The sequence below is a fragment of the Oncorhynchus mykiss genome, chromosome 23 (genome assembly GCF_013265735.2).
Source record: "Oncorhynchus mykiss isolate Arlee chromosome 23, USDA_OmykA_1.1, whole genome shotgun sequence".
In the NCBI taxonomy this organism is placed as follows: Eukaryota; Metazoa; Chordata; class Actinopteri; order Salmoniformes; family Salmonidae; genus Oncorhynchus; species Oncorhynchus mykiss.
Genome location: NC_048587.1, coordinates 62,769,757 through 62,796,973, shown reverse-complemented (window position 1 = coordinate 62,796,973; position 27,217 = coordinate 62,769,757). Strand labels below are relative to the sequence as shown.

Here is a 27,217-nt window from a genome sequence, read left to right as displayed (position 1 = left end):
TACAACTAGTCAAGCAGCTGTAACTAGTCCTAGACAAGGTGCTGTCTATACAACTAGTCAAGCAGCTGTAACTAGTCCTAGACAAGGTGCTGTCTATACAACTAGTCAAGCAGCTGTAACTAGTCCTAGACAAGGTGCTGTCTATACAGCTAGTCAAGTAGCTGTAACTAGTCCTAGACAAGGTGCTGTCTATACAGCTAGTCAATCAGCTGTAACTAATCCTAGACAAGGTGCTGTCTATACCACTAGTCAAACAGCTGTAACTAGTCCTAGACAAGGTGCTGTCTATACAGATAGTCAAGCAGCTGTAACTAGTCCTAGACAAGGTGCTGTCTGTACAACTAGTCAAGCAGCTGTAACTTGTCCTAGACAAGGTGCTGTCTATACAACTAGTCAAGCAGCTGGAACTAGTCCTAGACAAGGTGCTGTCTATACAGCTAGTCAATCAGCTGTAACTAATCCTAGACAAGGTGCTGTCTATACCACTAGTCAAACAGCTGTAACTAGTCCTAGACAAGGTGCTGTCTATACAGCTAGTCAAGCAGCTGTAACTAGTCCTAGACAAGGTGCTGTCTATACAGCTAGTCAAGCAGCTGTAACTAGTCCTAGACAAGGTGCTGTCTATACCGCTAGTCGAGCAGCTGTAACTAGTCCTAGACAAGGTGCTGTCTATACAACTAGTCAAGTAGCTGTAACTAGTCCTAGACAAGGTGATGTCTATACAGCTAGTCAAGCAGCTGTAACTAATCCTAGACAAGGTGCTGTCTATGCAGCTAGTCAAGCAGCTGTAACTAGTCCTAGACAAGGTACTGTCTATACCGCTAGTCAAGCAGCTGTAACTAGTCCTAGACAAGGTGCTGTCTATACAGCTAGTCAAGCAGCTGTAACTAGTCCTAGACAAGGTGCTGTCTATACCACTAGTCAAGCAGCTGTGTCTAGGACTAGTTAAGGTGATGTCTATACAGCTAGTCAAGCAGCTGTAACTAGTCCTAGACAAGGTGCTGTCTATACAGCTAGTCAAGTAGTTGTAACTAGTCCTAGACGAGGTGCTGTCTATACAGCTAGTCAAGCAACTGCAAATAGTCCTAGACAAGGTGATGTCTATACAGCTAGTCAAGCAGCTGTAACTAGTCCTAAACAAGGTGCTGTCTATACAACTAGTCAAGCAGTTGTAACTAGTCCTAGACAAGGTGATGTCTATACAATTAGTCAAGCAGCTGTAACTAGTCCTAGACAAGGTGCTGTCTGTACTGCTAGTCAAGGTGCTGTCTATACAGCTAGTCAAGCAGCTGTAACTAGTCCTAGACCAGGTGATGTCTATACCGCTAGTCAAGCAGCTGTTACTAGTCCTAGACAAGGTGCTGTCTATACAGCTAGTCAAGCAGCTGTAACTAGTCCTAGACAGGGTGCTGTCTATACAGCTAGTCAAGCAGCTGTAACTAGTCCTAGACAAGGTGATGTCTATACCACTAGTCAAGCAGCTGTGTCTAGGACTAGTTAAGGTGATGTCTATACCGCTAGTCAAGCAGCTGTAACTAGTCCTAGACGAGGTGCTGTCTATACCGCTAGTCAAGCAGCTGTAACTAGTCCTAGACAAGGTGCTGTCTATACCGCTAGTCAAGCAGCTGTAACTAGTCCTAGACAAGGTGCTGTCTATACAGCTAGTCAAGTAGCTGTAACTAGTCCTAGACAAGGTGATGTCTATACAGCTAGTCAAGCAGCTGTAACTAGTCCTAGACAAGGTGCTGTCTATACAACTAGTCAAGCAGCTGTAACTAGTCCTAGACAAGGTGATGTCTATACAACTAGTCAAGCAGCTGTAACTAGTCCTAGACAAGGTGATGCCTATACAGCTAGTCAAGCAGCTGTAACTAGTCCTAGACAAGGTGATGTCTATACAACTAGTCAAGCAGCTGTAACTAGTCCTAGACAAGGTGCTGTCTATACCGCTAGTCAAGGTGCTGTCTATACAGCTAGTCAAGGTGCTGTCTATACATCTAGTCAAGCAGCTGTAACTAGTCCTAGACAAGGTGCTGTCTATACCGCTAGTCAAGCAGCTGTTACTAGTCCTAGACAAGGTGCTGTCTATACAGCTAGTCAAGCAGCTGTAACTAGTCCTAGACAAGGTGCAGGTAACTTCACAGTAACTACAAATGTCCAAAATGGCACCCTATTCCTTTCATAGTGCACTACCTTGGATTATCGCCCTATGGGCAGGATTAGGTTTCCATTTGGGACTTTGTGTCCTGACTCCAGTTGGCCCCTGGCCAAAGCTCTCTCTTGGGGGCCATTCCACCGAACGACAGAACACAACTAAAGAGAGATCTGTGGTAATAGATGGTAATAGTAATAGACGTCTCCAGACATCACTCGCTGACTACTCTGTAAAATGTCTCTCAAAGTGTTTATCAATCTGTGGATTAATCCATGCTAGTTTGTGCGTATGTGTGTGCTGGTAAATGTGTTGGACCTAGATTTTAAGCCAAGAACACAAACATACTCACTCTCCCCCCGTCCTGCTCTGAGAAAGGGGTCTTCGGAGCAGTTTGGGTCTCCTGAATACATTGAGCATTGGAAGGGTGGGGGTCATGGGGATTTGAACCGGCGCATTCTTCTGTGGCTTGTGCAGATTCACATGGTTACCGTTGAGAGGGTGAAACAGAAGAGAGAGAGAGAGGGGGTGAAACAGAAGAGAGAGAGAGAGAGAGGGTGAAACAGAAGAGAGAGAGAGAGAGAGGGTGAAACAGAAGAGAGAGAGAGAGAGAGAGAGGGTGAAACAAGAGAGAGAGGCTGAAACAGAAGAGCAAGAGAGAGGGTGAAACAAGAGAGAGAGAGGGTGAAACAAGAGAGAGAGAGGGTGAAACAAGAGAGAGAAAGGGTGAAACAAGAGAGAGAGGTTGAAACAAGAGAGAGAGAGGGTGAGACGAGAGAGAGAGGGTGAAACAGAAGAGCGAGAGAGGGTGAAACGAGAGCGAGAAAGGATGAAACAAGAGAGAGAGGGTGAAACAGAAGAGTGAGAGAGGGTGAAACAGAAGAGTGAGAGAGGGTGAAACGAGAGCGAGAGGATGAAACGAGAGAGAGAGGGTGAAACAGAAGAGTGAGAGAGGGTGAAACGAGAGCGAGAGAGGGTGAAACGAGAGTGAGAGAGGGTGAAATGAGAGAGAGAGAGAGGGTGAAACAAGAGAGAGAGAGGGTGAAACGAGAGATAGAGAGGGTGAAACAGAAGAGCGAGAGAGGGTGAAACAGAAGAGCGAGAGAGGGTGAAACAGAAGAGCGAGAGAGGGTGAAACGAGAGGGAGAGGGTGAAACAAGAGAGGGAGAGGGTGAAACAAGAGAGGGAGAGGGTGAAACAAGAGAGGGAGAGGGTGAAACAAGAGAGAGAGAGAGAGAGTGTGTGTGAACACTGGCTTTCTCTCACTCCTCCCTCTTTCGGGGTTGGAAGTAGGGAGGGGGTAACTTCCATGAGTGGCTGCGGGGTGTTTTTTACCGCAGGTTTCTGGTTACACGCACTCTCACTCACACTCACTCTCTTTCTCATACACACACACACACACACACACACACACTTTCTCTCGCACACATAGACACTCACCCCTGTTCTCTACCCTCTCGTTTGCGCGGCCATGTCTGTCATCGTCCCTCTATTGTTTACCTTTCTAATGAGGGGGGCGGGACCTACCACGGCTTTGATTGACAGCTCCATGCTTCCGCATCCCCCCTGGCGAGTTGGAACTTTGGCTTCTTGGGTAAAGAAGAGGGGAGGGGAAAGAGAGAGGGAGGGGAAAGAGAGAGGGAGGGGAAAGAGGGAGGGAGGGGAAAGAGGGAGGGAGGGGAAAGAGGGAGGGAGGGAGGGGAAAGAGAGAGGGAGGGGAAAGAGAGGGAGGGGAAAGAGGGAGGGAGGGGAAAGCGGGAGAGAGTAGGGGAGAGGAAAGAGGGAGGGAGGGAGGGGAAAGAGGGAGATAGAGTAGGGGAGAGGAAAGAGGGAGATAGAGTAGGGGAGAGGAAAGAGGGAGGGGAAAGAGGGATGTCTGTCATCGTCCCTCTATTGTTTACCTTTCTAATGAGGGGGGCGGGACCTACCACAGCTTTGATTGACAGCTCCATGCTTCCGCATCCCCCTGGCGGGTTGGAACTTTGGCTTCTTGGGTAAAGAAGAGGGGAGGGGAAAGAGAGAGGGAGGGGAAAGAGAGAGGGAGGGGAAAGAGAGAGGGAGGGGAAAGAGGGAGGGAGGGGAAAGAGAGAGGGAGGGGAAAGAAGGAGATAGAGTAGGGGAGAGGAAAGAGGGAGATATAGTAGGGGAGAGGAAAGAGGGAGGGGAAAGAGGGAGAGAGTAGGGGAGAGGAAAGAGGGAGGGGAAAGGGGGAGAGAGGAGGGAGGGAGGGAGGGAGGGAGGGAGGGAGGGAGGGAGGGAGGGAGGGAGGGAGGGAGATAGAGTAGGGGAGGGGAAAGAGGGAGATATAGTAGGGGAAGGGAAAGTGAGAGATAGAGTAGGGGGGAGGAAGTAGAAAAGAGAGAGAGAGAGCAGTTGAGAGGGAGGGACAGAAAAGAAGGGATGTTTTTTGTTATACCTCCGTTTTGGATACTTTTCCCCCCTCTGTGGGCAGGCCTTTGTGCAGGGGAATTGTGGGATAGTGGAGGTATGGCAAAGGAGGAATAACCTTTTCTATTTGTAATAAGTCTATATTTGAAGCTGACAACTTTCCATCACATTGTGTGAGTTTAGTGAGTAGTCTTCTCCTTTTGACATTTCACTGGTCTTCAATTTAAACATTTGGCATATTGGTATTAGTCCCTGGTAAACACTACTGACCAACCTCTCTGAAGAGGAGAGTAGTTTAGTGCCTGAGAGAGAGAAACGGTCAGAAGAAGAGAAAGAAAGAGAGAAACAGAGAGAGTAGCGGGTCAGATAATGGGACTGTGCTCATTTCGCTCTGTGGTCGACTTCAAAGAGTGGCTGGACCAATGAAGAGAGAGCAAGACCGTACAGGGGGACAAACACACTGGGCCCAGCATGGAGCGCACACCACACACACACACACACACACACCACACACACACAAACACTCACTCACACACATGACAGGCCGGTTGCAACTTGACGAACCAGAGGGGAAATATATTTTTTTTAATAAAGCATGCAGCGCACTTATTTTAGTGACTGACATTTTCCAACATTCCTTTTCTTCTCAAATCAATAGGTGTTTAAATATGAATGGATGTAAAGGTGTTGAACCAGATGTGTCACATGACCCGCTGTAGAACTCTCTGACGGCTAACTGTTAGAGGGCCAACACCGCCCACTGCAACACAACATTTCTACTGGCACATTTCACTCCAAGTGTTTGGCCCCAAAATGCAACTTTTTTGTGTGTTTTTTTTCCCGGCCCTAACTGTGTGATTAATGGGACTGAAGTATATATATATATATATTTATTTTTTTATAATACGAGACAAACTCTCTTGAGGAGAGAACATATCTGTGGTAGCACATATTCACAAAGCTTCTCTGAGTAGGAGTGCTGATCTAGGACCCTCCTCTTATTCATTACGATTTAAAAGGCTAAACTGATCCTATGTCAGCACTCCAACTCTGAGATATGATGGGGTTAGGGGTTTGTATCTATCTACCCTGGTGTTGGGTATATCTGCAGATATGATGGGGTTAGGGGTTTGTATCTGTCTACCCTGGTGTTGGGTATATCTGCAGATATGATGGGGTTAGGGGTTTGTATCTATCTACCCTGGTGTTGGGTATATCTGCAGATATGATGGGGTTAGGGGTTTGTATCTATCTACCCTGGTGTTGGGTATATCTGCAGATATGATGGGGTTAGGGGTTTGTATCTGTCTACCCTGGTGTTGGGTATATCTGCAGATATGATGGGGTTAGGGGTTTGTATCTATCTACCCTGGTGTTGGGTATATCTGCAGATATGATGGGGTTAGGGGTTTGTATCTATCTACCCTGGTGTTGGGTATATCTGCAGATATGATGGGGTTAGGGGGTTTGTATCTGTCTACCCTGGTGTTGGGTATATCTGCAGATATGATGGGGTTAGGGGGTTGTATCTATCTACCCTGGTGTTGGGTATATCTGCAGATATGATGGGGTTAGGGGTTTGTATCTGTCTACCCTGGTGTTGGGTATATCTGCAGATATGATGGGGTTAGGGGTTTGTATCTATCTACCCTGGTGTTGGGTATATCTGCAGATATGATGGGGTTAGGGGTTTGTATCTATCTACCCTGGTGTTGGGTATATCTGCAGATATGATGGGGTTAGGGGGTTGTATCTATCTACCCTGGTGTTGGGTATATCTGCAGATATGATGGGGTTAGGGGTTTGTATCTATCTACCCTGGTGTTGGGTATATCTGCAGATATGATGGGGTTAGGGGTTTGTATCTATCTACCCTGGTGTTGGGTATATCTGCAGATATGATGGGGTTAGGGGGTTGTATCTATCTACCCTGGTGTTGGGTATATCTGCAGATATGATGGGGTTAGGGGGTTGTATCTGTCTACCCTGGTGTTGGGTATATCTGCAGATATGATGGGGTTAGGGGTTTGTATCTGTCTACCCTGGTGTTGGGTATATCTGCAGATATGATGGGGTTAGGGGGTTGTATCTATCTACCCTGGTGTTGGGTATATCTGCAGATATGATGGGGTTAGGGGTTTGTATCTATCTACCCTGGTGTTGGGTATATCTGCAGATATGATGGGGTTAGGGGTTTGTATCTGTCTACCCTGGTGTTGGGTATATCTGCAGATATGATGGGGTTAGGGGTTTGTATCTGTCTACCCTGGTGTTGGGTATATCTGCAGATATGATGGGGTTAGGGGGTTGTATCTATCTACCCTGGTGTTGGGTATATCTGCAGATATGATGGGGTTAGGGGTTTGTATCTGTCTACCCTGGTGTTGGGTATATCTGCAGATATGATGGGGTTAGGGGTTTGTATCTGTCTACCCTGGTGTTGGGTATATCTGCAGATATGATGGGGTTAGGGGTTTGTATCTGTCTACCCTGGTGTTGGGTATATCTGCAGATATGATGGGGTTAGGGGTTTGTATCTGTCTACCCTGGTGTTGGGTGGATCTGAAGCCGGTGGTGCCACGCACCAGGAAGGCGGATATCTGAGCCCCAGAGAGAGGGCTCTCCCGCGGACACGGTTCCCCCAAGGGGAGGCAGGGAGAGGGGATTGGAACGGGGTCGCATCTGGCCCCTGTGGGCCCCTTCCTGGTTGGCCTGGGAGCTGCTAGCTAGGTGAACTGGAGGGGAGGAGTCAGGGAACCTGTGTGATTTATTCATTGTGTAGTTAGGCCTTTTGTTCTTCTCTATTCGCTGTTGATATTTGGACTTTTATTTAGACACTTGGAAATGTGAGAGAGACAGGAAGATGAGACAGGAGTACTGTTGTAGTAGTGGTGGTGGTATCAGTAGTAGTAGTAGTATCAGTATCAGTAGTAGTAGTAGTAGTAGTATCAGTAGTAGTAGTAGTAGTAGTATCAGTATCAGTAGTAGTAGTAGTAGTAGTATCAGTAGTAGTAGTAGTAGTAGTATCAGTAGTAGTAGTAGTATCAGTAGTAGTAGTAGTATCAGTAGTAGTAGTAGTAGTAGTAGTATCAGTAGTAGTAGTAGTATCAGTAGTAGTAGTAGTATCAGTATCAGTAGTAGTAGTAGTAGTAGTATCAGTAGTAGTAGTAGTATCAGTAGTAGTAGTAGTATCAGTATCAGTAGTAGTAGTAGTATCAGTATCAGTAGTAGTAGTAGTAGTAGTATCAGTAGTAGTAGTAGTATCAGTATCAGTAGTAGTAGTAGTATCAGTATCAGTAGTAGTAGTAGTAGTAGTATCAGTAGTAGTAGTAGTATCAGTAGTAGTAGTAGTAGTAGTATCAGTAGTAGTAGTAGTATCAGTAGTAGTAGTAGTATCAGTAGTAGTAGTAGTATCAGTAATAGTAGTAGTGGTGGTGGTATCAGTAGTAGTAGTAGTATCAGTATCAGTAGTAGTAGTAGTAGTAGTATCAGTAGTAGTAGTAGTATCAGTAGTAGTAGTAGTAGTATCAGTAGTAGTAGTAGTATCAGTAGTAGTAGTAGTATCAGTATCAGTTGTAGTAGTAGTAGTAGTATCAGTAGTAGTTGTAGTATCAGTAGTAGTAGTAGTATCAGTAGTAGTAGTAGTATCAGTAGTAGTAGTAGTGGTGGTGGTATCAGTAGTAGTAGTAGTATCAGTATCAGTAGTAGTAGTAGTAGTAGTATCAGTAGTTGTGGTAGTAGTAGTATCAGTAGTAGTGGTGGTGGTGGTAGTATCAGAATTAGTGGTGGTGGTAGTATCAGAATTAGTGGTGGTGGTGGTGGTATCAGTATCAGTATTAGTAGTAGTGGTGGTGGTAGTGTCAGTATTAGTATTGGTGGTAGTAGTGCTGGTGGTGGTGGTGGTGGTAGTATCAGTATTAGTATTGGTGGTAGTAGTAGTGGTGGTGCTGGTAGTATCAGTATTAGTATTGGTGGTAGTAGTAGTGGTGGTGCTGGTAGTATCAGTATTAGTATTGGTGGTAGTAGTGCTGGTAGTGGTGGTGGTAGTAGTGCTGGTAGTGGTGGTGGTAGTAGTGCTGGTAGTGGTGGTGGTGGTAGTATCAGCATTAGTAGTAGTGGTGGTGGTGGTAGTATCAGCATTAGTAGTAGTGGTGGTGGTGGTAGTTGTGGTAGTATCAGTATTAGTAGTGGTGGTGGTGGTAGTATCAGTAGTAGTGGTGGTGGTAGTATCAGTATTAGTAGTGGTGGTGGTGGTAGTATCAGTAGTAGTGGTGGTGGTGGTGGTAATAGTATTAGTGGTGGTGGTATCAGTATTAGTGGTGGTGGTGGTAATAGTATTAGTGGTGGTGGTGGTAATAGTATTAGTGGTGGTGGTATCAGTATCAGTGGTGGTGGTGGTATCAGTAGTAGTGGTGGTGGTGGTAATAGTAGTAGTGGTGGTGGTGGTAATAGTATTAGTGGTGGTGGTGGTGGTAATAGTATTAGTGGTGGTGGTGGTAATAGTATTAGTGGTGGTGGTATCAGTAGTAGTGGTGGTGGTGGTAATAGTATTAGTGGTGGTTGTGATAATAGTATTAGTGGTGGTGGTGGTAATAGTATTAGTGGTGGTGGTGGTAATAGTATTAGTGGTGGTGGTGGTAATAGTATTAGTGGTGGTGGTATCAGTATTAGTAGTGGTGGTGGTGGTAGTATCAGTAGTAGTGGTGGTGGTGGTAATAGTATCAGTGGTGGTGGTGGTATCAGTAGTAGTGGTGGTGGTGGTAATAGTATTAGTGGTGGTAGTGGTGGTAATAGTATTAGTGGTGGTGGTGGTAATAGTATTAGTGGTGGTGGTAGTAGTAGTGGTGGTGGTGGTAATAGTATTAGTGGTGGTGGTGGTAATAGTATTAGTGGTGGTGGTGGTAATAGTATTAGTGGTGGTGGTGGTAATAGTATTAGTGGTGGTGGTAGTAGTAGTGGTGGTGGTGGTGGTAATAGTATTAGTGGTGGTGGTAGTAGTAGTGGTGGTGGTGGTAATAGTATTAGTGGTGGTGGTGGTAATAGTATCAGTGGTGGTGGTGGTAATAGTATCAGTGGTGGTGGTGGTAATAGTATTAGTGGTGGTGGTGGTAATAGTATCAGTGGTGGTGGTGGTAATAGTATCAGTGGTGGTGGTGGTAATAGTATTAGTGGTGGTGGTGGTAATAGTATTAGTGGTGGTGGTGGTAATAGTATTAGTGGTGGTGGTGGTGGTAATAGTATTAGTGGTGGTGGTGGTAATAGTATTAGTGGTGGTAGTATCAGTATTAGTGGTGGTGGTGGTGGTAATAGTATTAGTGGTGGTGGTGATAGTAGTATCAGTATTGGTAGTGGTGGTGGTAGTATTAGTGGTGGTGGTAGTATCAGTATTGGTAGTGGTGGTGGTAGTAGTAGTAGTAGTGGTGGTGGAAATAGTATCAGTGGTGGTGGTGGTAATAGTATTAGTGGTGGTGGTATCAGTAGTAGTGGTGGTGGTGGTAATAGTATTAGTGGTGGTGGTGATAGTAGTATCAGTATTGGTAGTGGTGGTGGTAGTATTAGTGGTGGTGGTAGTATCAGTATTGGTAGTGGTGGTGGTAATAGTATTAGTGGTGGTGGTGGTATCAGTAGTAGTGGTGGTGGTGGTAATAGTATTAGTGGTGGTGGTGATAGTAGTATCAGTATTGGTAGTGGTAGTATCAGTATTAGTGGTGGTAGTAGTAGTAGTAGTAGTAGTGGTGGTGGTAGTATCAGTGTTAGTGGTGGTGGTAGAATCACTATTAGTGGTGGTGGTAGTATCAGTGTTAGTGGTGGTGGTAGTATCAGTATTAGTGGTGGTAGTAGTAGTGGTGGTAGTATTAGTGGTGGTGGTGGTAGTATCAGTGTTAGTGGTGGTGGTAGTATCAGTATTAGTGGTGGTAGTAGTAGTAGTGGTAGTATTAGTGGTGGTGGTGGTAGTAGTATCAGTATTAGTGGTGGTAGTAGTAGTGGTGGTGGTAGTAGTATCAGTATTAGTGGTGGTAGTGGTGGTAGTAGTAGTGGTGGTGGTAGTAGTATCAGTATTAGTGGTGGTGGTGGTAGTAGTATCAGTATTAGTGGTGGTGGTAGTAGTGGTGGTGGTAGTATCAGTATTAGTGGTGGTAGTATCAGTATTAGTGGTAGTGGTAGTGGTGGTGGTAGTAGTGGTGGTAGTAGTAGTATCAGTATTAGTGGTGGTAGTGTCAGTATTAGTGGTGGTAGTGGTGGTGGTTGTAGTGGTGGTGGTAGTATCAGTATTAGTGGTGGTAGTGGTGGTGGTAGTATCAGTATTAGTGGTGGTAGTGGTGGTGGTAGTATCAGTATTAGTGGTGGTAGTGGTGGTGGTAGTATCAGTATTAGTGGTGGTAGTAGTATCAGTATTAGTGGTGGTAGTGTCAGTATTAGTGGTGGTAGTGGTGGTGGTTGTAGTGGTGGTGGTAGTATCAGTATTAGTGGTGGTAGTGGTGGTGGTAGTAGTGCTGGTAGTGGTGGTGGTGGTAGTATCAGCATTAGTAGTAGTGGTGGTGGTGGTAGTATCAGCATTAGTAGTAGTGGTGGTGGTGGTAGTTGTGGTAGTATCAGTATTAGTAGTGGTGGTGGTGGTAGTATCAGTAGTAGTGGTGGTGGTAGTATCAGTATTAGTAGTGGTGGTGGTGGTAGTATCAGTAGTAGTGGTGGTGGTGGTGGTAATAGTATTAGTGGTGGTGGTATCAGTATTAGTGGTGGTGGTGGTAATAGTATTAGTGGTGGTGGTGGTAATAGTATTAGTGGTGGTGGTATCAGTATCAGTGGTGGTGGTGGTATCAGTAGTAGTGGTGGTGGTGGTAATAGTAGTAGTGGTGGTGGTGGTAATAGTATTAGTGGTGGTGGTGGTGGTAATAGTATTAGTGGTGGTGGTGGTAATAGTATTAGTGGTGGTGGTATCAGTAGTAGTGGTGGTGGTGGTAATAGTATTAGTGGTGGTTGTGATAATAGTATTAGTGGTGGTGGTGGTAATAGTATTAGTGGTGGTGGTGGTAATAGTATTAGTGGTGGTGGTGGTAATAGTATTAGTGGTGGTGGTATCAGTATTAGTAGTGGTGGTGGTGGTAGTATCAGTAGTAGTGGTGGTGGTGGTAATAGTATCAGTGGTGGTGGTGGTATCAGTAGTAGTGGTGGTGGTGGTAATAGTATTAGTGGTGGTAGTGGTGGTAATAGTATTAGTGGTGGTGGTGGTAATAGTATTAGTGGTGGTGGTAGTAGTAGTGGTGGTGGTGGTAATAGTATTAGTGGTGGTGGTGGTAATAGTATTAGTGGTGGTGGTGGTAATAGTATTAGTGGTGGTGGTGGTAATAGTATTAGTGGTGGTGGTAGTAGTAGTGGTGGTGGTGGTGGTAATAGTATTAGTGGTGGTGGTAGTAGTAGTGGTGGTGGTGGTAATAGTATTAGTGGTGGTGGTGGTAATAGTATCAGTGGTGGTGGTGGTAATAGTATCAGTGGTGGTGGTGGTAATAGTATTAGTGGTGGTGGTGGTAATAGTATCAGTGGTGGTGGTGGTAATAGTATCAGTGGTGGTGGTGGTAATAGTATTAGTGGTGGTGGTGGTAATAGTATTAGTGGTGGTGGTGGTAATAGTATTAGTGGTGGTAGTAGTGGTGGTGGTGGTGGTAATAGTATTAGTGGTGGTGGTGGTAATAGTATTAGTGGTGGTAGTATCAGTATTAGTGGTGGTGGTGGTGGTAATAGTATTAGTGGTGGTAGTATCAGTATTAGTGGTGGTGGTGGTGGTAATAGTATTAGTGGTGGTGGTGATAGTAGTATCAGTATTGGTAGTGGTGGTGGTAGTATTAGTGGTGGTGGTAGTATCAGTATTGGTAGTGGTGGTGGTAGTAGTAGTAGTAGTGGTGGTGGAAATAGTATCAGTGGTGGTGGTGGTAATAGTATTAGTGGTGGTGGTATCAGTAGTAGTGGTGGTGGTGGTAATAGTATTAGTGGTGGTGGTGATAGTAGTATCAGTATTGGTAGTGGTGGTGGTAGTATTAGTGGTGGTGGTAGTATCAGTATTGGTAGTGGTGGTGGTAATAGTATTAGTGGTGGTGGTGGTATCAGTAGTAGTGGTGGTGGTGGTAATAGTATTAGTGGTGGTGGTGATAGTAGTATCAGTATTGGTAGTGGTAGTATCAGTATTAGTGGTGGTAGTAGTAGTAGTAGTAGTAGTGGTGGTGGTAGTATCAGTGTTAGTGGTGGTGGTAGAATCACTATTAGTGGTGGTGGTAGTATCAGTGTTAGTGGTGGTGGTAGTATCAGTATTAGTGGTGGTAGTAGTAGTGGTGGTAGTATTAGTGGTGGTGGTGGTAGTATCAGTGTTAGTGGTGGTGGTAGTATCAGTATTAGTGGTGGTAGTAGTAGTAGTGGTAGTATTAGTGGTGGTGGTGGTAGTAGTATCAGTATTAGTGGTGGTAGTAGTAGTGGTGGTGGTAGTAGTATCAGTATTAGTGGTGGTAGTGGTGGTAGTAGTAGTGGTGGTGGTAGTAGTATCAGTATTAGTGGTGGTGGTGGTAGTAGTATCAGTATTAGTGGTGGTGGTAGTAGTGGTGGTGGTAGTATCAGTATTAGTGGTGGTAGTATCAGTATTAGTGGTAGTGGTAGTGGTGGTGGTAGTAGTGGTGGTAGTAGTAGTATCAGTATTAGTGGTGGTAGTGTCAGTATTAGTGGTGGTAGTGGTGGTGGTTGTAGTGGTGGTGGTAGTATCAGTATTAGTGGTGGTAGTGGTGGTGGTAGTATCAGTATTAGTGGTGGTAGTGGTGGTGGTAGTATCAGTATTAGTGGTGGTAGTGGTGGTGGTAGTATCAGTATTAGTGGTGGTAGTAGTATCAGTATTAGTGGTGGTAGTGTCAGTATTAGTGGTGGTAGTGGTGGTGGTTGTAGTGGTGGTGGTAGTATCAGTATTAGTGGTGGTAGTGGTGGTGGTAGTATCAGTATTAGTGGTGGTAGTGGTGGTGGTAGTATCAGTATTAGTGGTGGTAGTAGTATCAGTATTAGTGGTGGTAGTAGTAGTAGTATCAGTGGTGGTAGTAGTGGTAGATCAGTACTGTAGTAGTATTGTAGTAGTACTGTAGTAGGTGCTAATCTTCTCTCTCCTCTCCAGACTGGCAGAAGACAGAGGCTCAGAAGAGAAGAGAGCAGCTGCTGCTGGATGAACTGGTCATACTGGTCAACAAACGAGACGCGCTGGTCAGAGACCTCGATGCACAGGAGAAACAGTACGTCTCACACACACAGTCACACACACAACCATAAAGAGAGACTGATATCAACCAATAGGGTGACATGCTGCAGGGGGTTAAAGGTCAAATCTGCTCTCCTGGTGCACCGCCGCTCCATTCACAGGTGGCATGGCGACCGTTGCCATGGCACCCGGCCTCTGTGTACAGTCCTGTGTCTGCTGTCTCTCTACCTGTCTCCCTCCTGTATCATGTGACCTCCTGCTCTCTAAACCCCTGACCTCTAACCTTTGACCCGGCTGTGTTCCGCAGGGCGGAGGAGGAAGATGAACACCTGGAGAGAACCCTAGAGCAGAACAAAGGCAAGATGGCCAAGAAGGAAGAGAAGTGTGTCCTTCAATGATTGTCATTTCATTTCACACACACACACACACACACACACATATATATATATATAGTCTTCGTCCCAAATGACACCCTATATGTCCTATATATTACTTTGACCAGGGCAACATAGTGCACTATATAGGGAATAGAGTGCCTTTTGGGACACAGATACAGACTATGATCATACAATAATTGTATTATTATTATATTGACTATTATTATTGTCATTATTATTATTAAATACCGTGATATTGACATATTGTTATTAATATACAATTTCTTGACATTATTATAATTATAATAATTATCATATTGACATATTGTTATTAATATACCATTATATTGACATTATTATAATTATTATTATTATATTGACTATTTGAGAAACCTGTATTTTAAGTTTATTTGAACCCTGAAATTGAAATGATGTTGTTGTTTTTTGGTCAAGGGCTGTGATGGTTTTACTGCTAAACTAAAAGCATGCATCGTAAATGCAACCCTATTCCATATAAAGGGCACTACTTTTGACCAGAGCCCCTCACCATATAGGAAACAGGGAGCCATGTGGGAGGTGTAAAGGCTCTGTAAGGATGAGACCATGATGTCTTGAACCAGCTTTATACTGACATGGAAATGTGTCCTGCTTATACAACACACTAGATTTGTTTTAATTTTGTTGTTGTTGCTTTATCAAGCAAGGTACTTGTATTTTAATATACATATAAATGATGGCATATTACAGCCCAGTGAAAACCTACCACGGGAGGGATTGAATTTCATTCAGACACACACAGCCACCTCTTGGCAGAATGTATCAATGTTGAGGAGCTTGGAGACAGAGATTCCTTTATAGTGGTTTTGAGGTACAGCGCGAGTTGTTTTATTAGGGACGTTGGTGATGATAGCCAATGATATTATACTGATGTCTATTGTTTCAGTTGGACTTTAAAAACAACAACAACAACAAAAAAAGAGTATAATTCACGATATCAGTATTTTCAAGCCATGTTTATTACTTGACTGTGTGTAATGTTTTTAATGGTAATATCTCAAGATGCAGTTCATAAACCGAAAAACTGTTATGATTTTTATTTTATTTTTTTCGCTTGAATGCGGTTAACCAAACATTTCAGAAGAAGAGCTGGCTCGGTGATAAGGAAGAGGGGGGGATAAGGGGGAGGTACGGAGGAAGAGTAGAGGGGTAAGGAGCAGAGTTGAGGCGGGGGTCGTGTCCAACATTTTGTATATTTCATCACCGCTCTGACAACGGCATACAAAAAAACTTTTTTTCCCGGATCAATTCCGCAAGCAGTTGAAAGCAAAGAAAGCAGAATAACTTTTATTTAATTGCCGTTTTATAGTCGGTAGTAGGAATTCTACGGGCTATAGGTGTTATTAGTGAACCAGCATCACGACACAACCATGTCATATTCTTGCATTTCTTGCTTTTTAATCAAAAGGGCGTTTTGTTTATATTTATTGTACACATACTGAAGAAGAGATCATGTGTTGCTTTTATTTGTGCTTCGATCTCCTGGTTCCAACAATAGAAATGTAATTATCAGAAAGGGCATATAGCCCATCAGATCATTCTAGTAGTTATATTTCTATCGGTTCCACTACATCCGAATGCAGCTGCTGTCTGAAACGTGTGAACATTTACCTGTGTGATTATTTATTCCACTGTCGTAACACAAGTCTTCAATAAAGTCCGAAACTTTCATACTCCATTGCAGGTGTTTGGTGATGTGTGTTTTTTGGAGCTCTGTGGAGTAGACTAGGCAACTAGCTCTCTCGCACACAACTTTACCGGAGGCCTCTGAATATTGGCGGTCTCTGAAATATAATATTGATACTCTATTGGATCGTGAGTGTTTGAGCAACAATTGAGGCCTATATTTGAATTGTTTTAAAAAATATAGGTTTTCCTTGTAGCCTACAAATAATGAATAGTATTAGTATTGTTTATAATGTGACATTGTCTTCGTTTCATTTGTTACATCCTAGCTTCTGTGAAATTTTAAATCGTTTTTAAATGTTGCTTTAATTGAATTGTTTTGCAATATTCGACATTTCTGAAATATTCCAACAACGAGGTAAGCCTAGTTGGGCCATAGTTGTTGCCCATTTGCAAGTGGTAGGCTACATTTTCTACATTAAAAGCAAATTATGTTTGTAAAAGTTTTTCAAATGCTAGTGTGCTTTTCGTTGAAATAGAACAACAGAAGTGTTTTAATGTCTAACTGTAGACACTGGCGAGCCGCGCGTTTAGCCACGCTTATTACATACAGCTCTGCTGAATTCCCCTGCGCTTTATGCATGTTTATAAATTAGTATTTTCGTCCGGTTTTCTTTGAGCTCGATGCGGAGTAGCCTATATAGCCTTTTCCTCGGAGGAAGATTAGCCCAAATCACTTTGTACGGAGAACAGATGCTGTCCCGCTCTCCCTCGCCTGGTTTTGACGCAGAGGAAAAGGCAAGGGGGTTTGAGTTGAATTGGAGAGGCGCGGAGCTGGAGACCGTGTGGTGGTTTTGGAGCCATGGTCACAGGCAGCAACCACTCCCTCTCTCTCGCTCATCCATCCCCGATTAAATAAAGAAAATAGGTTTTGACAGCTGACCTCCTCCCTGGCCTTTCTAATACTTTCCAATTAATTTGCTGATCGGTTCCCTGCTTGGGACCGACTGTACCTCCATACATATTACGTCCCCCAAGGCGCTTTGTTTCTAGGTAGTATTATACCGCAGTTATCACGGGTTGGCTATAATCTGTTGAATAAAGCTGCACGCTGTAATGGCGGTCACAAACGATTACACCCCAGTCGGTGAAGGACATTTGTTTGTTGCCTTAACAAATCACAGAGCTTTGACGGAGGAAAAGGAGAGAGAGGTGGTGTGGGGGTGGGGGGGGGGGGGGGGTAGACTGTAATAATGCATTACAGTGGTGGTGGTGGTGGTGGTGGTGTGGGGGGGTAGACTGTAATAATGCATTACAGTGGCAGCATGGAGTGTGTGATGTAAATGATGTGATGAAGGTCTGAAATAACGGTGTAATTATTTTGTCATTTATCTACTCCGGCTGTTTAAACACACTTGGACTATTTATTTATAATATCCTTCACGCTGTGTTTACTTATGTCCGAATTTTTGGTTCGGCTAAAGTCTCGTTTTATGATTATGAAATAGATGTTTGATTAGCTTTGATTTTGGCCTATCAGTTTATTTATTGAATTATGCTATAAAACAAATTGTATGGATTTCCTTTTGAAAATATGGAATAATAAACTTAAATGCAAAATATGGAACTTTAAATCGTTTAATTTTAGAGTAGGCGATTAGGCCTATATGAATTTGATTTATTTAGCAAAAAAATAAACACTTGTCACCTTTCTCAATTTATAGCCAACTTGAAATGTGCGCTTTATGCTGCGGTTTATCCAGACTTTTAAAGTGTTCTCTTTGTATGTTTGTCATTTTCTAAAAGTCTCGATAAAAGACTAATCAGTCCAGATGATTGAATAGGATACATCGTATTATTCGGAAAGATTTCGATTTGTAATTTTCCAACAACTCAAAGGAATACTTTCTTACCTGTGTGTGTACCATGCATGGTCGCCTTATGGTCCTAAATTAGCCAAGCAGACGATAAAAATACCTATAGTTTTTAATATATACGCATAGTGATGTATATATATATATATATACATTTTACAGCTAATATAAAGGAACGTCTGAAACGCGCATCGTAAACAGCATCTTTTGGAGCTCTGCAGCCGCATGGTGTAGAATCCTCGTTGTGCGTTGCGAGCGGTTTGTCTCCAGAGTATTGTGGCTCGTGGAGGCTTTGAAGTCTGTGGCCTCACCTCGCAGGTGCTGGGAACTGCTCGGCAAGTCTGAATTATACCTTCCTGCGTCGAAAAATGTACCAAGGGACCCATGTAGCCCACCGTTCCCCTCTTCTTACAATATCGTATTTTATGCTTCATCGTTTTAACAAGCTCCGACAACATCCGCGAGCCCTTCTCTTCCTCTTCCAATCCTGCCGGCTAAAGGGACAAAACTTTTTCCCCTCCTCTCCTCTCCTCACACTCGCTTCCTAATCCTAGGCTTTACGAGCTCAGCATTAAGAAAATTCGACAGCAATTTGGGATTAGACAAAATACTCTTATTACAAAAGGTTGGTGCAACTTGATAACTTGATACTTGTTCGGGGTTTATCACAGTCTCAACCAACATCAGGAGGAAAAACAAGAAAATATGGCCTCAAATTTTCATGCAGAATTTAAGAATTACACGTCTCTTTTGTGTTGGGATTGAGTACTATATATTTTTTTGCATAATGATTTCACTCGTGGGAATTAAATCGTCCTCGTGGTTTGTTTGAGTGGGTGATGGAATTTAGTCCGGGCTGGGCTGGAGCCATGGTCAAGGCCTGGGCCTTCTCTCTCTCAATTCAAATTCTCTCGCTCTGCCTCTCGAGTTGTAATAACACCAGGGCCTATAGAGGCCACGGCATCACTATGCGTCTATATAGACTTTCACACACAACTCAACAAATAACTTTCTTCCTCCTTTTCGTTTCCCGTCCACAGCAGCGTCTTTCTTTTCAAGTGTCGATGCCTTTTTCTAAGCTATAGAAGGAACCGAAAGGCTGTCTGATTGGATGGGCCTATATAGTACACATGTCATTTCGTTCCTACAGGCCACGGTCACTTGCTTTGAACATTTGCTCGCTTTCAGCTCGCACCTCAAAATGAGTTGATTTTGTGAGATCAACAAAAGAAGCCGAGCGAGTTCTTATTAACGTCCAGCGAGCATCTCCTCCTCGCGACCCTTTGAGAAACCCCCCCATGATATTCTGTTACGAGTATTTTGTTGAGGGCATTTCTTTACGAGGGGGGTTGCAAAGGGAGATTTAGCAATTATTGGATTTGATTCCGTGGCTCGAGAATGGATCCCGTCTTTTTATTTTTATGTGTGCTGAATTCATTTCTTTTTTTCCTGGATCGGTAGAGTTTTCCTTGGTTTTCTTGTCTGTGAGTTGAAGGTCTATCCCTGTTAAATTTAACGCCGACCATTCTGAAATGTAATTCTAAGTGGGGGATTAGAACTAATTCATATTCATGAGCTGGAGGTCACAATAAAAAATGAAAATGGATCAATTTAACTTTTTTTTCCCTTTTATTTACGTCACATTCTCTCTTTTGAAAGACATTCCTCAAATGTATTGAATGGAATATGTTTTTTTTTTCAAAGGATAATTTATACGTGCTTTCTCATCGACCGATTCTCTTAGGAGAAATGGGTTATATGTTGTTGGTCAACTAACCACGGAATTAGAATATAAATGTCTTGGCTTCTTCTGGCTGGAACAGCGCCATTTAAGGTTTTTTTTTTGTGTGACCTGAACATAAAGGCCCACACGCCCCGGCAGAAATATAGGCTGGATAAAAAAAGAAAATCGACTTGCTTAAATGTGTATTATTTTTATGCTATTTCTGGTAGCCTATTAGTTCCGTGTTTTTGAAAAATATATTTTTAAAAATAAACATTAAATTCGAAATACCAAATGTTTTATCTGGACAAGTTAGACATCTCATGATGATGTTTGTAAAACGTATTTTTTCCCCCAGTTATTGACAATGTTTTAAAAAGTATATTCGACTAGGTTATAGCTTGCATTTATTCTCAACCACAGATTAAAGAGTCGGTTTTGGGGCCTGTTAATTTTCACTGTTGCCGTTCCTTTTTGATAAAAGTATAAATAATAAACGTCTATTTAAGAATAAAATAATTGTAATTTCTGTCATGACCCTTTTTTCTCTCCAAAATAGGTAAACCTAGCCTATATAATATTTGCCAAATTGGTTAGATTAGAATTCCGTATTGCGTCAGGCTGTTAATTTGATGCGTAAATGGTCTGTTTAGACGAGTACACTGCAAAAACTGCTCGTATGAGCCACTTTGCCAGTCTGTCTGAAATGTTTTCCGCTTTTGAGAATATGTCCGGGCTGGGTTTGTCCGGGTTTGTTTTCTCGACCGAAAGGGGAGGGGCTTCTACAGCTACTCTGAGCGCTGAGTGGCAGCCCCCACTGTCTGTCAGAGAGAGGACGCTCACTGATTGGATAGAGTGGGCGGCTCGGCAGGTGTCCTACGCTCATAGAGGGGCAAGGGTAGTGGGAATGTGATCAATCTCCATCCGTCTACATTAGCAATCACCCTAACACAGTGACAGACACCACGCAAAACTCAAGCAAATTAGTTTGATTTATTTGGTTTTTAAAAACCCGGAAACCTTCACGATCGACTAACAGGGAAACAACGACAGGGCACGCGCTGGGTGAGAAGTGAGAACCAATAGGCTACAGCTCTTCTCCATAATGCACAGTTCGCACTGTATTTGTTTTTGAGTTGCCGTCTTGAGTTCTCTGTCTTCGGGTTGCCATCCAGACTTCCTCGGTATTGGTGGATAGCCGCATTAGATTCATCTGGTCGCCTTTACCAGGCTACTAAAGGAGAGAAGCTTGGGGATAGGAAGGAGAGAAAAAGGTACGTTACTTTAATGCTTTAGATTGAAGTTGGAGGATACTTTTTCAATCCTTATTTATGTGTAAATTAGTTTGTCCTGCATTTGAAACAACCTTTAGGCCAAATAAACACAGCCTGTATACATTTATCACTGTCTCCGATTGCCACACAACGCAACCAGTAGGAAATACAGGTTCAAGTCCTATAACAATATGTGCGCGTTTTGATTCGTGCTCCCATTGTCTAATCTATTATTAAATGAATGATCAATTAATACTTGTCAAATCCCCTGAGTGGGCGACTTTTATTTAAACGAGTTGTCAACTTCTTCGAATGTAACTAGGGCCTAATCATTTTAGATTTTCATTTCAATTGAAGCATGTTATTTTCTTTTGTGTGTGTGTGTGTGGGGGGGGGGGGGGGGGGGTGATAAAATGTCTAAACTACTTAGTAGATAATTGGAGAGGCGTGTATGGGGTTTTGTTAAATGTATTTTGCTGATAAGGAGTCTTCTGAAATGGTCACCCCCGAGGATTAATCTAAATTCTAATTGGGTTCATTTGCACGAAGATGTCTCCTTTTCAAATCACTCCTTAAACAGAGCAGGGGCTGAAAATGCCGTTTTTAAAGAACCGTCCGAATACACAGAAATAAGAGCCGCGGTTTGGGCCGCACAGCACGGGGGCCAGATAGTCATCTCGCTGAATAGAAGAGATGAGTTTCCGCTCGTTAACGTCAATTTAATTTCCAGCTTTTTAATTTTGGATTGTCCCCCCCACCCCTCCGTGCACGTTGGTAGCCTAACGATAATTGGAAGTGGCAAGTGAAATGTTGGCTTCTAAATGTCAACAACCAACCGATACAGTGAAGCGTGGCCATGTTTTTAGGTTATACCTTTCCAGCTATATTGGGCTACTTAAGGGCTCCGCTTTGTACTTACGCTAAACTAACTTTTTTTGTAATAGAATGAGCCCGAAAGCTGTAAATAGTAGTTGATTAGTAAAACAAGTGTTTCCTAATGGGTGTCATTCAGGGCTCAAAGACTGAGTTTCTATTAGACTGTTTCAGTTTGAGAATAAATGAGACTATGGGAACGAGGCCTACTTACACGTACACATCCCCGGACCAGAGCAACTTTCTTTGGCCCTATCAAAAAACATTTCTCAAACTGGAATTATTAACCTATAGCACCATAGTTTGACACAGCTCTCATCGATATATATATATATTTATAACTATTTTCTGAGTTGATTTAGTTCGACAGCCTACATGCCACGGGGTAGAGACAATGGCCCATACTGACGGTGTGTAATTGAGTCCAACGGATTCAAGTGGGGTGCATATCAAGCCGATAGCCCAACACTTCGGCTTTATGTAACATGTTATTCAACAAGATGGGATAAACGACAAAAAGGAGATTATGCACAATTATGATGAAGTCAAATCTGGCCAATCCAGTTCAGACACAAGGCATCGGACGTTAGTTTTATCTTCTGGGTTCTAGGAAACGGCTCACACATATTAATAAAAAGGGAATAATGGATTTATTTAGCTAGTTTAATTAACACCTGCAGATGTTTTTGGTAGAATAGACGCCAACACTACATTATGTTCCATGTAGAGACTATACGACATTTAAAAAGCCATACATACACACCACGCAGTTTTAACCCACAACCGAATTAATTTAATGAATACATTTGTTTTGAGATTATTTTATATACATACACGCACTCTTCAAGATGAATCATAGTGAGTATTATAGTTGGGAATACTACATCAGACCTGTACTGTAGGTCTAAATTCAGAGACGCAAAGAGGAAAATATTATTTGTAAATCACGGAATGTCCAACTAAACTATATTTTGTTAAACTTTGGAAATCATAACCAGGCCATTCCCAACGCATCTCAAAGGAAGAAAAACAGCACTGATCCAGCAGTGATTTACATCGAACTATTTGTCTTAATCCATACATTTTTTGTATTTTTGCAGTGCACTTACATCGGCCCCTCTCTCGTCAAGCTGCAACATCGGGGGAAATCGAACTATTGGCAAGATCTGGGGGGACCCGTGACTGCCTCTAGCATGATGTCATACCTCAAACAGCCCCCCTACGGCATGAATGGCCTAGGGCTCAGCGGCTCCGCCATGGACCTACTGCACCCGTCTGTGGGCTACCCAGGTAGGGATAAGCGCCTCGCATCCGCCCGGGTTTGAGTGGAATGTGTTAGCAAAACAGGTTCTGGATGTCAGGCTAGCTCGGTGCACGGCCCATCGCCCGGGGCTCACACACTCTGAGATGTCTCTCTCCAAATGGAAATGTAACCAATAAGGACAAACCTATAGGCAGTAACCAAACATACAACATGTCTGAACAGCCAACGATAATGTCCGCAGTGTACCCGCTGCTGGTTTCGACCTGGTCCGGGCTTGAGGACACCACATGTTGGATAAAGATAGTATTGATTCTGAGGGTAATAGGCTACAACTCGAAATCAAACTTTATTTGAAGTGGATTTACGCATGTTTAGCCATGAAAAAGTGAAAATAAATATCCCAATTGTGGAAACTAAAAATCGATTGTATTTTTTGATAGTTTAATTTTTGTATAGTTGGTAGGCTACATCGATATACAATTTGATATTTCTTATCTCATTATAACATAATGAAATGTTGACTGGTAGGACAAAAATAGACTAGCTCAATATAATTCGTGCCACTTGAGCAATAGTCTTCATATGATTAGTGTTTCTGCTCAAAATAGACAAATCATTTCAAATCTCTTACTCTCTCTGTTTCAGCGACGCCTAGAAAACAGCGTCGTGAACGCACCACGTTCACGCGCTCGCAGTTGGACATCCTCGAGTCGCTCTTTGCTAAAACTAGGTATCCGGATATCTTCATGCGCGAAGAGGTCGCACTGAAAATTAACCTTCCGGAATCCAGGGTCCAGGTAAAATGTCAACTTTTTTTAAACGGCATTCGCTCTGTTTTTTGTGAGACAGCGATTCATTAATCTCAGGGATTGGTTCAAGGATTAGGGTTGTTGTAACCAACTCAATGACGCACAGTATAGCCGCCCACCCCTGTAGCCCCCTCTTATGTTCCATGGAAAATATATACTTTACTTAAGCCATACTTCTCACGGCTAGGAGTTAGCTTCAATAGTGCCGCAATGACGTTTCCCTATAAAGTCATTGAGTTTATATTAGTGATTTGGTGAGCTATTGACTGGGTAGCCTCTATATACATATAGTATTGGCTATACCACGTGACTATCTGAGGAAGGTTGGTGTTTGTTATCTGTAGTTCATTCAATAGTTGTTATCAAAACTGACTGCCATCCAGGGTAGTGATGACTAGACCTAAAATATGAACACCAATTAAAGGTTCACTGTCGGATGCCATAAAAACAGTCTCTTCCTCCACATATGAACTCCTGGTAATTTATTGGGTAAATGGCCGACGTTTCAGCATCACTTTGCCTTCTTCAGGGTGCCGACATGCCATTTATTATTATTTTCTTGGATATAGCTTTGTTAAATTTAACATAAGTCTCTCACACACAGTCCTATGGGCTACTCATGTTCTGAGCAAATGGGTTTTAAAAGGCATGAGGTCGGCACCAAGGCCAACCTCTCACCATTTTTAAGTTGTTGTTAGAATGCGTGTGAAACCAAATGCTCTACATGATCCTCCCCTCTTGGTGCTATAGAGTTACTCTGCTCTGAAGAGAAACTCTATCACCTGTTATCTACAGGGGTGGCATCCCAAATGGCACTCTATTCCCTACATAGTGAACTAATTTTGATCAGTGCCCTATGGGACACCCTATGGACCCTGGTCAAAAGTAGTGCACTATATAGGGAATAGGGTGCCATTTGGGACACACATAAGGTATGAAACTAGAGACTCATGCTGCTAGAAGGGAACGGGCCTGGGTGGAAATTAACATTGATACCTAATAACACCAATTTACCTCCATAATGTTGTTCTATCATGGCCTTTTCCCTTTAGAAATGTACTGTGAGAGCCTGTTGTATCGGATGGCTGGGTTGCTAACTCTTGGTTTGGTTAGGTGTGGCTTTATCATTTGGTTGGTTGCGTTTGGTTCGGTTTTAATGGTTGATAGGTTCTGTTTGGTTCTAGGTGTGCTTTAACAGTTGGTTCTAGGTGTGCTTTAACGTTTGGTTCTAGGTGTGCTTTAACGGTTGATTCTCTGTTTGGTTCTAGGTGTGCTTTAACAGTTGGTTCTCTGTTTGGTTCTAGGTGTGCTTTAACAGTTGGTTCTCTGTTTGGTTCTAGGTGTGCTTTAACAGTTGATTCTCTGTTTGGTTCTAGGTGTGCTTTAACAGTTGATTCTCTGTTTGGTTCTAGGTGTGCTTTAACAGTTGATTCTCTGTTTGGTTCTAGGTGTGCTTTAACAGTTGATTCTCTGTTTGGTTCTAGGTGTGGTTCAAGAACCGAAGGGCAAAGTGTCGGCAGCAGGCACAGAGCGGCAACAGTACCAAGGCCCGTCCGGCCAAGAAGAAGTCCTCTCCGGCGAGGGAGAGCACCGGGTCGGAGAGCAGCGGCCAGTTCACCCCGCCTGCCGTCTCCAGCGCAGTCTCCTCCTCTTCTTCCTCCTCCTCCACCAATCACGCGGGGGCGGGCCTCAGCAACACCTCTACCTCCATCAGCACCGTCTCATCTATTTGGAGTCCCGCCATCTCCCCGGGCAACGGCCCGTTAACACCCGCCTCCGCCCCGCCGCTCGCCGAGCCCCCAGGACCCCCGTCCAACGCCTCCTGCATGCAGCGGTCGGTCTCAGGGTCGGTCTCGGCCACCTCCTCCTATCCCATGTCCTACAACCAGACGACAGGCTACGGCTCCTACAACCCTACCCCGTCCAGCTCCTACTTCAGCGGGGTGGACTGCGGCTCCTACCTGGCCCCCATGCACTCTCACCCACACCACCAGCTCAGCCCCATGACGGCCTCTTCTATGTCGGGTCACCCGCACCACCACATCAGTCAGTCTTCAGGACACCATCACCACCACCATCACCAGGCTTACGGAGGCACTGGCCTGGCCTTCAATGGTTCAGACTGCTTGGATTATAAAGAGCAGACAGCGGCCTCCTCGTGGAAACTCAACTTTAATGCCAGTGACTGCTTGGACTACAAAGACCAGGCCTCCTGGAGGTTCCAAGTCTTGTGAGGACTACAAAGACCAGGGGACTCATGTCTTGTGATTGGTTTACTTTTTTTTTCTCCCTTCTGTATTTTCTCTCCTTCCCTATTTGGTTTCCTCACTCATCATTTGTTGATTTTTAAAGAGAAAAAAGTATATGAACTTTAAAAAGTAACAGCAATTATAGTTTGGATGGACAGAAGCTCATTGATTGGACTTATTTTTTTTATTATTTTCAATAAACTGTCCCTTTTTACGCTTATGAAAACAAATTGAGAGAGGGCTGTGGGCTTGATTGAAAAGTCGTTTTTACTTTTGTCAATGAAGAAATGTTTCGACCTTTTAACTATGGACTGTTTTAACAAATGTTGTTTCAACCAAACTTCTGTGACCACTAGCGTCCTCCTGTCCTGGCTCTGGCGATGCACTCATGTCTGTCCCTGGAAAGATGAGGATTACCTACCGTCACCGTGCCAGTGCACGCGCTGCTTACCTCCGTCCATTTCCAATCAAATCCTGTTTTTATTTCTGAAATGTGTTATTTTTAGGATGAAAGATATTTTAGTCAGCGACGTAAAGGCGTTGAAATATGTATATATGTATTTGGGTCAGTTACAGTGACCACGTTTAGTTGGTGTTTCTGAATTTGAAATTGTTTAATAAGAACTTTGAAAAAACTATAGCCGATGTAAATCATTCCAAAGATAACGAATTGGCCATGAAGTTCCTTTTTTTTTTTTTTATATATATACGTTTTCCTTTATAGACAAAATACATTAGACAACTTGAAATGTCCTGGAGAAACGAAATGAGAAAATATAAAAGTAAAACATCATGCTCAATCAGGACTGCAGTTTTTTCAAAAGGAAAAGCTCTTTTTAAAAGTTAAAGAATATTTCGAACATACCCTCCTGACTGGCATTTGTCAATCGTAAAATTTGACATATTTTAACAATGGCACTTGACTTCCTGTTGGAGTCAAATGAATCCTTTTTAAGAATGTGGATTTGCTGTTCCAAGATGCCAGTGAAATGTTGAATGTATCTCAAGGCGAACACCCTCATCCATTCAATAAAGATCCGTCAACTCATATTTCTTAGTGGATTCTGTGTTTGACCCGAATTAGCCTACAATTTCACCCAGTGCTTGACTTGGACTGATATAGGTGCCTGTACTGGTTTTATGTGCAGGTAGGCATAGCCTATGCCCTAATTTATGTAGGATTCCTGTTTCCATGTAAACAAGTCACACTTTGTTTTATATGCGTGTTGAACTGTTAATTAGACTAAGTGTAGGCCTAACGGGGTGAATTGATGCCAATGACTCCCATAATTAAAACAAGTTAAAATACATCGTGTAGGGCCTACAGG

At 43.3% G+C, this 27,217-nt stretch overlaps 2 protein-coding genes across 3 annotated transcripts in view; both read left to right on the top strand.

Annotated features, from left to right (window-relative positions):
- The window catches only part of LOC118943943 (EH domain-binding protein 1-like), a gene marked incomplete at its 5' end in the record, with an annotated part of 95,631 nt that extends 79,756 nt beyond the window's left edge, over positions 1–15,875 (top strand). The window contains 2 exon segments of the mRNA XM_036961032.1: positions 13,683–13,797; positions 14,071–15,875. Of these exon segments, the coding sequence (XP_036816927.1) occupies positions 13,683–13,797; positions 14,071–14,161 (206 nt within the window).
- A 4,443-nt stretch (positions 15,876–20,318) lies between these two features.
- On the top strand, positions 20,319–26,939 carry LOC118943942 (homeobox protein OTX1 B-like). 2 transcript variants are annotated; one of them, XM_036961031.1, is made up of 5 exons: positions 20,325–20,485; positions 20,596–20,694; positions 22,668–22,857; positions 23,477–23,628; positions 25,125–26,939. In XM_036961031.1, the coding sequence occupies exons 3-5, from the start codon at positions 22,761–22,763 to the stop codon at positions 25,872–25,874; spliced, it is 999 nt and encodes a 332-aa protein (XP_036816926.1). In that variant the 5' UTR covers positions 20,325–20,485; positions 20,596–20,694; positions 22,668–22,760; the 3' UTR covers positions 25,875–26,939. The 2 variants fall into 2 exon arrangements, with proteins under 2 accessions (XP_036816925.1, XP_036816926.1); XM_036961030.1 differs by having other exon boundaries at positions 20,319–20,694.
- Positions 26,940–27,217: the final 278 nt, after the last annotated feature.

Excerpts from the sequence above, each read along its gene's own strand:
- LOC118943942 (XM_036961030.1), top strand. The coding sequence starts at position 22,761 with ATGATGTCATACCTCAAACAGCCCCCCTACGGCATGAATGGCCTAGGG. Across the intron at positions 22,858-23,476 it reads CCCGTCTGTGGGCTACCCAG|CGACGCCTAGAAAACAGCGT; the intron begins GTAGGGATAAGC and ends TCTCTGTTTCAG. Across the intron at positions 23,629-25,124 it reads TTCCGGAATCCAGGGTCCAG|GTGTGGTTCAAGAACCGAAG; the intron begins GTAAAATGTCAA and ends GTTTGGTTCTAG.